Below are 12,270 nucleotides of genomic sequence, written 5' to 3' on the forward strand. Positions count from 1 at the left end.
AACTCGGGGGTCACAGAAGGGAGGATCAATTTATACAGTTGGTCTAGCAAACAACCTCTAGAGGGGGTTGTTGACCTTAAGGAAACCATATGTCACTGAAGATTTGCTGTATTTTTACATTTATGTTAACTCATTAACAGGATGTATTTATAAATATTATGCTTTAAGCCCACTTAACAGTAACTCATTTTTGTTTATTTACCTTGGCTGTGGCTGCCTTAGCCTTGAATGCTGGGTCATCGGGAAGGAGGGTGCCAGCCAGTGTGTCCAGAACAGGACGGGGCATGGGCTGCCAGAAAAAAGAAACAAATTATTTTAAATGGCCAATAAAGTTGCCTCCAGTGTTAATCACGGAGAATGCATAAACCCACTAGCATTTACAGGGCCTATATAAAAACAGCAGGGCCTTTTATGATAAGACACAGAGGGCCATGGGAGGGTGTGCACTCCTACAAAAATGATGATTTATTTATGTTATAAATAAAGTGCTGCCTTTTAAGAGTAATCACATCACATAAATTCAACAATAAAAACCAAATACATAAATATACAGAATAAATATATTACAACACCCTAAAACATGGGTGTCAAACACCGGTCCTCGAGGGCTGCAGTCCTGCAGGTTTTGGAGGCTTCCCTCTTCCAACACAAGCTGATTCCAATCAGCAGGATGGTTATCGGGCTTATGCAGAGCTTGCTGATGAGCTGATCATATATCAGCTGCGTTGGAGAAGGGAAACATCCAAAACCGCTATGCCCTAAAGAAGATAATTGTAGGCCTGCCGTTCAACTGCTATATATTGTTTTTTCCCACCTCTTGGAGGTATTTAATTCATTCTCATTTTAACAAATAAGCCCATACTCACTCAACCTTTATTTTTTGATTTTTTTGCAGAATTCTCACGATGCACTAAAAATGCAAATCCATAAAAAAAAATTTTACCTACGTGAAATAAGGACATCCTTTGAAATTTTGACAAAACATGGCATGTCCACCATGTTTGTGGGGCGCGTTGAAATGTTTCAAACTGTTTGAATGCACTACAAAATCCGTCATTTCCAACCGTTGTGATAAAAGAATGTGCCATGGGAAAATATCCTAGTTGACTTTGTTCCCAATTTTTTTTACTTACTAATGTATCTTTGTCAGTATGCATGCTAGTGACACATTGTGACAAACAAAACAATGAAATGTTCTGCCACATGTTCTACTTTAAACAACAGAACAACAGCTTTGTGCATTTGCAAATATACTGAGATGAGGTTATCGACAAATAACATTCGAATCATTTAATCCAATGAGAACAACATCTTGATAATTATGCGTCTTAAATGTATTCTGGGGACGGGGATTAATCAACTTCGGCTTCATCCCGTCAGCCCTTTTTCTTTTCGGATGTATCAAATATGTTGTGTTGCAAGCTGTTGTAATGAAACTGCCACAATATGTCCGAAAGGAAAAAAAAAATATATATATATTTCTAAAGATATTTACTTTTACAGCAAATCCGATTGATTTTACAAATGCTAATCCCATTTTACTATAGTAATTGTTCAAAGTCAATTTTGTGTTACCTTGAGGGTCTCCGAGTCGAGCACAGGAGGTGTCAGCTTTGTGGCGGCCGCGTCGGACGATGCGACCGATGTGTTAAAATCACTGGACAGCAAGTCCAAAGCCGTCTTGTCGTCCATAGACTTCAACAGGGGAGCAAAGAATAGAACATGAACTTCCATACTATACATGTGTCATGCATCATTATTGTATTGTGTGAGGGACTCACCGTCTTTGGTTTGGTGTCCGCGTTAGCCTTAGCTTCGGCCATTTTCTTGAGAAAAAGAAAAAAGGAATTTCATTCAAGTCAGTTTGTATTACACACAATGAATAGTTCTGTATTTCCTCAATTAGTCGCCAGATTTGCTGAGGTTGTTCATTTAGTGAACTGGACCGCTAAACTGTACCGGGACAGAAATACAGTAATGAGTTTTCCTGTATTTTTAAATGAATGCAGGGTCTCTTGGTGGTATAAAATGTGTTACCTTAAGATCCTCCTCAGTGGGTCTGTACTCTGGTGGAAGAGTGTCGTCTCTCTCGCCCATTTTAATGAGCCTCTCCTCAACAGCCTTCTTCTCCTGTACACCAATACACACATCAAAACAAAAGAAATGACACACTTCTGATGAGCACTTGATGACATTAAAACAATATTAAAATAAAAATGACAAGCTTTAAAACAATGAACAATAGTGTAAACACAATCTGATATGAAGTGCGAAGTTTATGTCATCACATTTTGTTCCTTAAACGAAATCTCTCTTTTAACATTTAATATCTTAAGTCTCAGAGTGTTTTTTTTCCCCCCACCTTGACAAGGTCTTTGGCAGGAACGGGGACTGGCTGAGGGGCGGGGGTGATTTCTGTGATCAGAGTTTCTGATAAAGCATCCAGAGCATTGTCTGCTCCTAATGAAAGCTGCATGTAGAAAAAAAAAATTAATTTGCATTAAAATTATAATCATCGGACGAAATTAAGCACGTCACAAGTATTTCAGACTTTTTTTTTTGTCACCTGTTTGGCAGTTTCTGTGGGGGCATAAGCAGCAGATTTCACTGTGGGGGCAGCAGACGATGAAACAAAGTCTCCTGCTAAGGCATCCAGAGCAAAGTCTGCAGAGGACTGAGAGAGAGACAATTTAAGTCGGCATGTTTTCATTCTACTCCATCATTTTTTAAATCATACAGTACGTAACAAATGTTGAACCAACAGCCAATGTCAAGTTTATGACCAATTTCATCTGTCTGTTCCTGAAATGGTTTATACACCATTATGTAGAAGCTCTTTAACTTAAATTTTGTTTTCAATGTTAGTATTGTTTGTCCATGATTTATCAAATGTACTCTTTAAATAAATAGTGAAAATATTATATTTTAGTAGGGGTGTCAGGCAAATTTTATATCTGTTCTAAATGTACAATAACATGTTAAACTAATAGAAATATTGCTGCATCGTTTAGTCATTGATACAGTAATTTCATGATAATTCATAAAATTGAGTTCAAATTTGAAAAAATTACTGTACTGTAAAAACAAGTGTGATATTGATTTGTGTTGGTCATTTTTGTAAGACGGTGACAGCTCAATGTATTTTTCTGTTCATATCTAATCTTTAACATGAAATAATTTGTGAAATTCTGCACATTTTTTAAATTGTAAAATACAACTTGACCCCATTCTCCACAAATATATGCATTATTATTAAATGTATTACTGCTAAATTTTGACGTGGACGTGTCTGCTGCGTTGCGACTGGAATTCCCCCAGTACAGGCTTTCCGAGTAAGGGGTGGGTCAATCGTGCATTAATAAAAAACATTAGTGGCCTTAAGGGAACTTTAAATGAATAATTCAAAATTAACACTCTACTTTTGACACCCCTATATTTTAGTAGTTGTAATTTGAAACCCCTCATCTCTGTTCAAAATGGTAAAACATCTAGAGATCACTGAAAATGAAAAAGTTAGCATTAAAGCACCAGAAAATGCACAATGTTCTCTGGGGCCAATAAGGACACATTTGTTAAAAAATTGTACATTCTTGCATTATTTAGGAATTCATCAGGAAACACGACATGGCAGAACACAACATACTTGCGTAGAAGCAGCAGAGGAGGAGATCATGGGAGCCTGGACAGCAGGAGCAGCAGAGGAGGTCAAGAATTCTCCAGATAGAAGGTCAAGGGCCTCATTGGTATTCATCTTGGGCTTCAGGTATAAAAGATCATCAAATTAGATCCCAATCAAACCCCCAAATGCATCATGTAAGTGAGTGTTTTCACAAAAAACAGAGAATGCTACGAGTTCTCGGATCTTGCGTATAAACCGAAACAACCATCACCATCAAACACTTCAAGTGATTCTGATCAAGTCTTACCTGAGGTTTGGGAGCAGGCAGTTTCTTGAGCTGCTCCTTATTGAACCTGTACTCTGGCGCAATTGAGGATTCCCTCTCTCCGACACGCACGGCGTCTTCCTCCTTGTGTTCATCCTCCTATTCAAAATTGAAAAATAACATTCGTGGATAAATTCAGAACATAATACAATGCATTTCACAGGAGTTTGTTAACAAACCACAAACTAACAAAAGTATTCATTGGATTAACTCAAGTGTAGTAAGTATAGCTGTGTGTTTCTTACTGTAACAATATCCTCTGGTCTAAGTTTAGGGGGTTCTGGTGATGGTTCTGGTGCTGCCAACGTGTCACCAAGAGCACCGAGAGCATCCAGAGACATGTAGTCGCCCTGAGGAGACAAGACTGGAACTTCAGGATAGTTCTCATGGATCACCATTAAAACCAAGAGCAGAAACACAGAATGATGGCAACTTTGGTCTTCAAGATGACCTCATCAGTCTTGGCCTTTCTTTGTGGCGCTAACACTGGAGGACAGTCTGATAGCTGCAGAAATACAAGACACAGTCGATGAACAATGAAGTGAAGGCTCACAGGGACAATGACTGACAAAATGATTTGCAAGTTTTACCTGGGGTGTCTTTTTGGTGGAAGGAGGAAGAGATGCGTGAACACCAGATGATTTGGTTGAAGTCAAAACATCTTGAGCGGATAACATTTTTGGGGTCTAGAAACAGACAACAGCATTGAGTCTAAATGTAATCATGGTGTAATCAAAATAAATTTGCACAATTAACAAAGTTATACTTTCCAACTAAGGTTCTCTTTTAGGTTGACAGCACTTTTCCACCAATAAAAAAAACTTGCTGAAAATCGAATATTTTTACAATATAGAATTCCAGAATATGTCTAGCATAAGCATAAGAAATAGGCCATACATCAACAACATCCAGAAATGTTGCTAACTTAGCTCATTTTATGGACTAAGTAGGAAAAGTCTGCTGTGGTCTGACAAGTCAACAGTTGAAATAGTTTTTTTGGGGGGGAAGTAAACAAATAATCTGTATGTGACATCAGCCATTGATTACCTTTGCTGGGGCAACTGAGGAGCTTGTCAAGTCTCCAGACAAAAGATCTAACGCCTCGTTAGTATTCAAGGTGGGCTGCAAGAAGCACAAAGAAAAACAACCTGAAACATCTTCCCGCATGACATCAAGTCTTGAAAGGTCAACCTAATTATATTCCACGTGGAAACTTTATAACCTTCTGAACTGTAGCAGAAAAATGAATCACTGCACTACAGGCAGGACTCACAAAATCTAATCATCCAATCTCACCTGAGGTTTAGGAGCAGGTAATTTTTTAAGTTCATCCTCATTGAACCTGTACTCTGGTGCAATCGAGTCCTCCTTCTCTCCTACACGGGCAGCCTCTTTCTCCTTGTGTTTTTTCTCCTATCATAAAAAAAACCATGTAAATTAAAACTCATTCACTGCCATTGATGGCTATAGACATAAACAAATCATTTTATCTATTTCTATTAGTTTAACATTTTTCCCACTTTTGTTAACAAGAGTTATGAAAACCAAGATTTTTTTTTTAGAAGATATAAAATTTGTGATTAATCGGGAGTTAACTAGTGAAGTCATGCGATTAATTACGATTACTAATTGTAATTGCCTGATGCCCCTAATTTTTAATAATCTTTTCTTAAAAAGGAAAAATAAAAAGATTATAAAAAATAAAATAAAATAAATAATTATTATTATTATTATTTTTTTTTAAGAAAAGATGATTAAAAATTAGGGGTGTCAGGATTTCAATCGTAATTAATCGCATTACTTCACTAGGCAACTCACGATTAATCACAAATTTTATATCTGTTCTAAATGTACCCCCCAAAAAATTCATACTCTTGTTAACAAAAGTGGGAAAAAATGTTAAACTAATAGAAATTGTTAAAATGAATTTATGTGAATGAGTCAAGTGTCACGTCTGACCACTGGAAAAATGGTGACTGTTGTGTTCTTACAGAGACAATATCTGCAGGTCTGAGCTTGGGGGGTTCAGGTTTTGGTACATTCGCTGGTAGAGTGTCACTAAGAGCACTGAGTGCATCCAGAGGCAAGGAGCTGCCCTGAGAACAAAAGATGGAGCTCTGTCATTTAGCTTTATGGGGCGGCAGTAACTCATTTGTAGGGACTTAAAATGCAAATGATGTCTAACATTATGGAAAGGAAGAAAAAAGAAGTCGGAATTCTCACCTGAGAAGGTTTGGGTGGAGCAGGACACACAGAGACAGTTGGAGCAAATGCAGGGACTTCAGCTTTCTACAACAGTAGAAAACAAAAGAGTTTTCAGCACTGCTTGTCATATTGTGTTATCTGTTATCTGTCTGAAGTGCAGTGCACCTGTGCAGGAACAGCTGAGGAGGTCAAAAGGTCTCCGGACAGAAGGTCCAGGGCCTCATTAGTGTTCAAGGTGGGCTGCGTGATGCACAATGAAAAGACAAAAACATTATCCTTGTTCATTCAACAACAAACGACCGTCCAGCCTTAGAGCCTAAATTGTTGTGTGGTCTCACCTGAGGTTTGGGAGCAGGCAGTTTCTTGAGTTGCTCCTTATTGAACCTGTAATCTGGTGCAATTGAGTCGTCCCTCTCTCCTACACGTACAGCATCTTCCTCCTTGTGTTTTTTCTCCTACATGGTGAATATGGAATTTGGGATTCTGTGAGTGCCACCGCGTGTGGACAACATACAGCCTGCGAGCTTGTGAAGATTCGGCATTAAAATGTTTACCTACCGAAACAAGATCCTCAGGTCTCAGTTTGGGTTCTGGTTTGCGTTCCGGTGCTGCCAACATGTCACCAAGAGCACTGAGAGCACCCATAGACATGGAACCACCCTGACGAGACAACGAGGGATTTGGTGTCAGAGTACAAACTACATGTTAGCATTCATAAAATTAGAGTAAGTCATAAATCAGCTTCAACTAAATTGCAGAATTCAAACTGAGTCGGTAATGTGTGTGTAAAACAAGATCACATACACTTTTTGTGAGATTTTTGTTTGCTGGTGTCCATCGTGGCTCAATAAAAGTCGGGAGTGAAAGGCCACTAACCTCATCCGTCTTGGGCCTTGTATCCAGGTCAGCTTTCAGAGAAAAATCAGAAGAGGCCTTTTCCACCTGAGTTTGTTTTTCAGCAGGGGGCGGAGCCACACACACAGTTTTCTACCAACCAGGAAACAGAAGGTAACATAACAGTGGTAAGATTTTAAAAGAATACAAAACATGAAATGGTGGCTTATGAGCAAAGCAACAAAAGCTTAATCTCCTTCATTAGTTTGCAACCAGTTTGTAATGCAATTACTGCCACCTACAGTAATGGAGTGGAACAGTATTGACCACCATGCTTTTTTTTCTTCCTTTCAACATTTCTGTTTACATATATAATGGAATGATATACTAATTGAAGTTTTGGCATTCCTTTAAATTAACACAATTTAAGAAGTATATGGCAATTTATTATTTTGGACAGAAATTAGAACGAATGGAAGATTGCATCAAAGAGCCATTGTGAGTTACAGCAGTGCTTTAGCACCTTGAATTGGGCAGGGGGAATTAAAGCTTCCAATGAGAAGTTATCAACTTCCATCTTGGCTTTCTTATCAGCTGGAGGTCGAAATGCTACAGAAGGATCAGGCGCAGGGACGTCAACTTTCTGCAAACATCACGACAGGAGGGGCTGAAGATGCAAGGCAAGATGCAAAGCAAATGATGCAAATAATGAATGTGAACATCTTTCCCTACCTTCACAAATGGTGGTGCAACATAACATGGGGCAGTAGATAAGGCAGCAGCATTGTCTTTTTTCTGAGAAGAAATGTTAATAGTAAGTTAATATCCAAATCAACTTAAATGGACATATGGCTTATTTAGTCATCATACTCGGCTCAAACTAGACTGAGCGGGGTGAGTAGGGGCTAATTTGCATGAGACAGGACCACCCCTACAAAACCAAGTGATTTTAAAAATGGTATTAAGTCCATTTTTAAAGCATGCTGTAGTTTTTAATTATTGGATTATTTTGACAAAAGTATGTTATTAAGACACCTAGGAACTGCTTGGAAATAAGGTTTCCTATAAATTGTGTAAGTAATACATGCTCAACATTTGGCTGACCTCTTGCATTTTAGGTGCAGTTGGAACAGTTGATGTCATGAAACCTGCCGAAAGGGATTCCAGGGCCTCGTCTGTGCTGAGTGGTTTCTGAGGAGAAATGCAGACTGTCAACCATGAGCTAAGCACACATTTTCTTACAACAACAAAAAGTAGTCTGATAAGAGAATGATCCTAAGGTTCTTTTAATTCTCCACTAGAGGGCACTTCTGACCACACACAAACAAAATAACTCAAACCACACAAACAGATCATGAGTGAAGGAAAAATACAGACACACCCATCAAATTCCATCAAGAGGCAAAGCAATCTCAACTAAACTACTTGAAATGACTCGTGTAACAAAAAACTGCCTTACGTACGTATTCAAATCACTCAAGCTTAAAATTACAGAACTCACACTGGACAAAGAAAAGGAGTGGGTAAGATCACAAGACTGAAAAAAAAAAGAGTGTCTTGGAACAGAAGATGACAAAAAAGTGGGCGTATGCTAAATTGGAAACAAAGCTGTGATAACCACCAGTAAAGAATGAACGAGTGAACTTTGACATTAAGTGTAAAAGTGTACACACTCCACACTATAATGAGCAGCAGTATTCGAACATCTGGCACCCACAACTATACGACACAAAAATGTAGGAAAATGTAAAGTTTGTTGAATTACATTTCAGGTGGAACTAAGGGATCAACATCAAACCGTGATTGATTATTGGATTATGATAGGCGTTTTAATAATTTTGTTCATTTGTGGATGAGGATGTTGGACAAGAGCCAGCAAGATCCAGTAGGGAAGGTGGTGATGGGTCCTGTACAGCTTGCAAAGACAACACCCCAGCACTATAATGCAACATTCCTCACGCTAGTGTGTTGGAGTGTCTCTCATACTGTCTACACATAAATATTCATTGGAAAAAAGATAGCCACTTACAGGAACATCCTTAGGTGTGGCATCTGCAGGAAGCGGAGCCTAAAAATTATAATTGTATTCAGTGACAAAAATAATAAAGAAAATGAAATAATCAGTTCATTGTTTTTCAATACTACTGTATACAGGTGCATCTCAATAAGTAAAAAATACTTGATTGAAACATTTATTTTCTTTAGCATTTTAATTCCAAAAATGATTTACTATACATACATAAAGTCAAATGTTTGTAATTTTATTTTTTCAGATTTTAGATTACTTCTCGTGAAAACCCCAAATGCTCCATCTTGAGAAATTATATTACGATTGTGAAAATGATTTTAATATAGAAAATAGCAACTGGCTAAATGACATTGTAAGTGTATCACTTTTTGGGACACATTAACTTTTCTACAACATCCTACTTTATTGAGATGCAACTGTATGATGCGATTTGTGCTCATGCAGAGAATAAACAAGACCAATAACATTACAACTTTCCTAAATCAAACTGTCAATCATTTGTTTAAGTCAAAAGATAAACAGTCATAACAGTTACCGGTAATCCTAAACTCAGTTGACTGAAGGTGAACAAGTGGTAGATTTAGCAGAATACATGATTACAAACAGAAACAAACAGACGAGGGATGCAAACAGATTCAGCTACGTTCAATATTCTTGACATACAACCGACCATATTTCTAAATCTGTAATTTGGAGGCAGCGTGTCTTCTCTTTCTCCACACTTTGAAGCCTTCTCGGACGTGACATCGTGCTGCGACACATGCGACACACAGTTACCCACACTAGAGCCATGCTGCGTGTCAGTGCAATCACACGTCTGATCACTTGAGTGAAACAGTGTACCTCTTTGACCTCAGGCCCAGTGAATATTGGTTGTTTCGGGGTGAGTGGATCGACTGGTGGCAGTATACTGGCCAAGGCGTCAAATGGATCTACTGCAGGTGTCTGCACATGCCGCACAATTCAGCACACTGCCGCAGGCTTCACACGAGATACACAAGATGCTTTCAAGAGCAAATAAACTCACTCTTACCTCCTTGGCCCCAATTGTTTCTGTTTTGGGACGTACTTCCACTTGCACCTGAAACCAAGAATCGAAATCAATCTTAGTGTAGACCTTTACAACACGAGACATGTAAAACAAAAATGTTTAAAAAACATTAAAAAACTGTTCATCTATCCATCGGGTCACGTGAGCTGGAGTCAGTCTAAAATGACTTTGGGTAAAACGCATGGTACACCGTGAACCGGTCACCAAACAATCACAGCCGCACCTAAGGACAAACAATATGGTTGTGCTCAAATCGGTGGGGACTCAAACTGATTTGCAATTGGCCATTGAAAACAAACAACAAATCAGAATTTTTGCATTTCAGTAAGAGCGGATTATGCGGACTGTTTGAATAGCACTCGCGTCTCTGTTTGTGCGACATGTCTACGCGGGGAGTGCACAAACTGTACGTGAACTGTACACGAACGCTAAAGGAGATATGCGCACTTTCAGCAGATGTCCGGAAGTAATTGCGTGTGTATGGAAATATTTGGCCAACTAACGAGCATTAAATTCAACTATTAAGTAGTCAGTCAAGCTACCCAAGTTGCCTACCCCAGCTAGGCTACTAAAATTGCACATCAGACCGATGAGACAAACTAGCTAACGCTAGCTATGATGAGGCTAGCATAACACATGGATGGATTTAAAATGGGACCAAAGTAAAAAGTAATTTTAAACTAAAAAGGAAACGTTTTCTGTTGTTGATAGTTGATACGCTGTGTCAATGCGCCAGTGTAGGCTGAAAATAAAGTAAATGAAAATGGCTTTTTAAACTTCTGAAGAAACTAAAGCGCTATACCGTATAAACTCATTTAAAAAATGTGTTGGACTATGATGCCCCGCCCCCAGAAAAGCACGAGTTACGAATCAATTTGATCATCATTCGCTGATATTAATAAGAATAGCGCAAGGAGATTTTGGTTGCAAGTCCGAATGCCAACAACTAACCATTCACACCTATGGACAATTTAGCAGTGGTAGCTCGTCAATAGCGGGCACTAGTGTGAATAACATTGAAAGGGACAAAACATTTCATAATGAATAATAAATATTTTAAGAAAAATATTGTTGTAATTATAGTGATTGATGAGTAAACTATTTGTTTATCTCTGTGTTCTCAAACTAACTTCTGGTTTAGTTGTACAGAACATCACTAAAAGACTCTTAATAAAAGTGTGACATGTGCAGTCGGTTCCTGTAAACTTCACATGTATTGTGCGCTGATGGGCGCTGAATTCCACAGCCAATACCATTTAATCAGTACTGGATAAACATGCAATGACTTCTTTTTCGAGACAGCTTCCACTAATTCAGCAGCAGTGTTGTGTAATGCTGCTAGTGCACAAACAATGTTTGCATGTTTTTTTGATGATGCAAGGAGTCAGAGGTGAACTCAACTCTTTCAAATACAACAAGCACAGGCATGATTGAGCAACAGATCAAAAGAAAACAAAAGTCCACCATAAAGAGCTAAAGTCTAAGAAAGCAAACAAAAGCCATTTAATGCCATATACCAGAGTTGTCAAACTCAAATATGTCCACTGCATCATTTTACGTCGCCTGCTAAAGCAAATAATCTATTCCATATTTCTTGCTAAATGAACGGACAAGTATACCTTGGCTGTGTCTTTTGGCGAGCCTTTAGATGTCGACATGGCAACATTAGCTGCTGCTGCTGCTGTGGTTGCTGCTGTTCCAGTGGCAGCAGTAGAAGACTTTATAGTGGAGACAGGTGACGTCTACAAACCAAACCATACCAATTACTTAAATAAAATAAAAAAGCAGCATGGACTCAGTCAAAAGGTCCAAAATTGAAAAATGTTTCTGAATAAAATTGAATGTATAAAGCAACAAAATGCAACCATCCATCACCCATTGAGCTCCACGTTTAAAGAGTTACCTTCGACATCATTTTGGGACTGCCCTTCGTCCCAGACAATGTCATGTTGACAACAGTTGACCCAGCAGACGACATGTCAATAACAGTGGGATTGGTGTTAGTCTATAAACCAAGGAGCAAGTGTTTAATGGACGCCATGGGGTTATTTGTGTAAGCAGCTCAAAAGCTTGTGGGAAAGCCTCCATCGCCGAAAGCAAAGGCAGAGCAGTCAGAAGTGTGCAAACAATGTGACACAGATGGAGGGTCATGGTGTGGAGATTGCTGAAGCAACACACATGAAAAGAAGAAGCCAGTGAATGGCATC

The 12,270-nt window shown here is 38.7% G+C and overlaps 1 protein-coding gene across 23 annotated transcripts in view; it reads right to left on the reverse strand.

Annotated features, from left to right (window-relative positions):
• cast (calpastatin) overlaps positions 1–12,270 on the reverse strand; it is a 40,835-nt gene that overhangs the window by 2,011 nt on the left and 26,554 nt on the right. For 7 of the 23 annotated variants that reach the window (XM_077573024.1, XM_077573027.1, XM_077573026.1 and 4 more), the window contains exons 4-31: positions 11,967–12,068; positions 11,683–11,805; positions 10,046–10,093; positions 9,856–9,957; positions 9,683–9,763; positions 9,013–9,051; positions 8,088–8,174; positions 7,716–7,778; positions 7,507–7,626; positions 6,954–7,136; positions 6,708–6,809; positions 6,488–6,604; positions 6,315–6,389; positions 6,168–6,233; positions 5,936–6,040; positions 5,241–5,357; positions 4,992–5,066; positions 4,535–4,630; positions 4,396–4,449; positions 4,190–4,294; positions 3,927–4,043; positions 3,644–3,757; positions 2,567–2,674; positions 2,363–2,470; positions 2,038–2,130; positions 1,782–1,826; positions 1,576–1,695; positions 203–289 (exon numbers count right to left, since the gene is read on the reverse strand). In XM_077573024.1, coding sequence (XP_077429150.1) covers positions 203–289; positions 1,576–1,695; positions 1,782–1,826; positions 2,038–2,130; positions 2,363–2,470; positions 2,567–2,674; positions 3,644–3,757; positions 3,927–4,043; positions 4,190–4,294; positions 4,396–4,449; positions 4,535–4,630; positions 4,992–5,066; positions 5,241–5,357; positions 5,936–6,040; positions 6,168–6,233; positions 6,315–6,389; positions 6,488–6,604; positions 6,708–6,809; positions 6,954–7,136; positions 7,507–7,626; positions 7,716–7,778; positions 8,088–8,174; positions 9,013–9,051; positions 9,683–9,763; positions 9,856–9,957; positions 10,046–10,093; positions 11,683–11,805; positions 11,967–12,068 — 2,652 coding nt within the window. The remainder of the gene's footprint in view (positions 1–202; positions 290–1,575; positions 1,696–1,781; positions 1,827–2,037; positions 2,131–2,362; positions 2,471–2,566; positions 2,675–3,643; positions 3,758–3,926; positions 4,044–4,189; positions 4,295–4,395; positions 4,450–4,534; positions 4,631–4,991; positions 5,067–5,240; positions 5,358–5,935; positions 6,041–6,167; positions 6,234–6,314; positions 6,390–6,487; positions 6,605–6,707; positions 6,810–6,953; positions 7,137–7,506; positions 7,627–7,715; positions 7,779–8,087; positions 8,175–9,012; positions 9,052–9,682; positions 9,764–9,855; positions 9,958–10,045; positions 10,094–11,682; positions 11,806–11,966; positions 12,069–12,270) is intronic. The other 16 variants (XM_077573035.1, XM_077573036.1, XM_077573034.1 and 13 more) reach the window with 7 other exon arrangements.

Source organism: Vanacampus margaritifer, chromosome 8 (genome assembly GCF_051991255.1).
Source record: "Vanacampus margaritifer isolate UIUO_Vmar chromosome 8, RoL_Vmar_1.0, whole genome shotgun sequence".
Lineage (NCBI taxonomy): Eukaryota > Metazoa > Chordata > Actinopteri > Syngnathiformes > Syngnathidae > Vanacampus > Vanacampus margaritifer.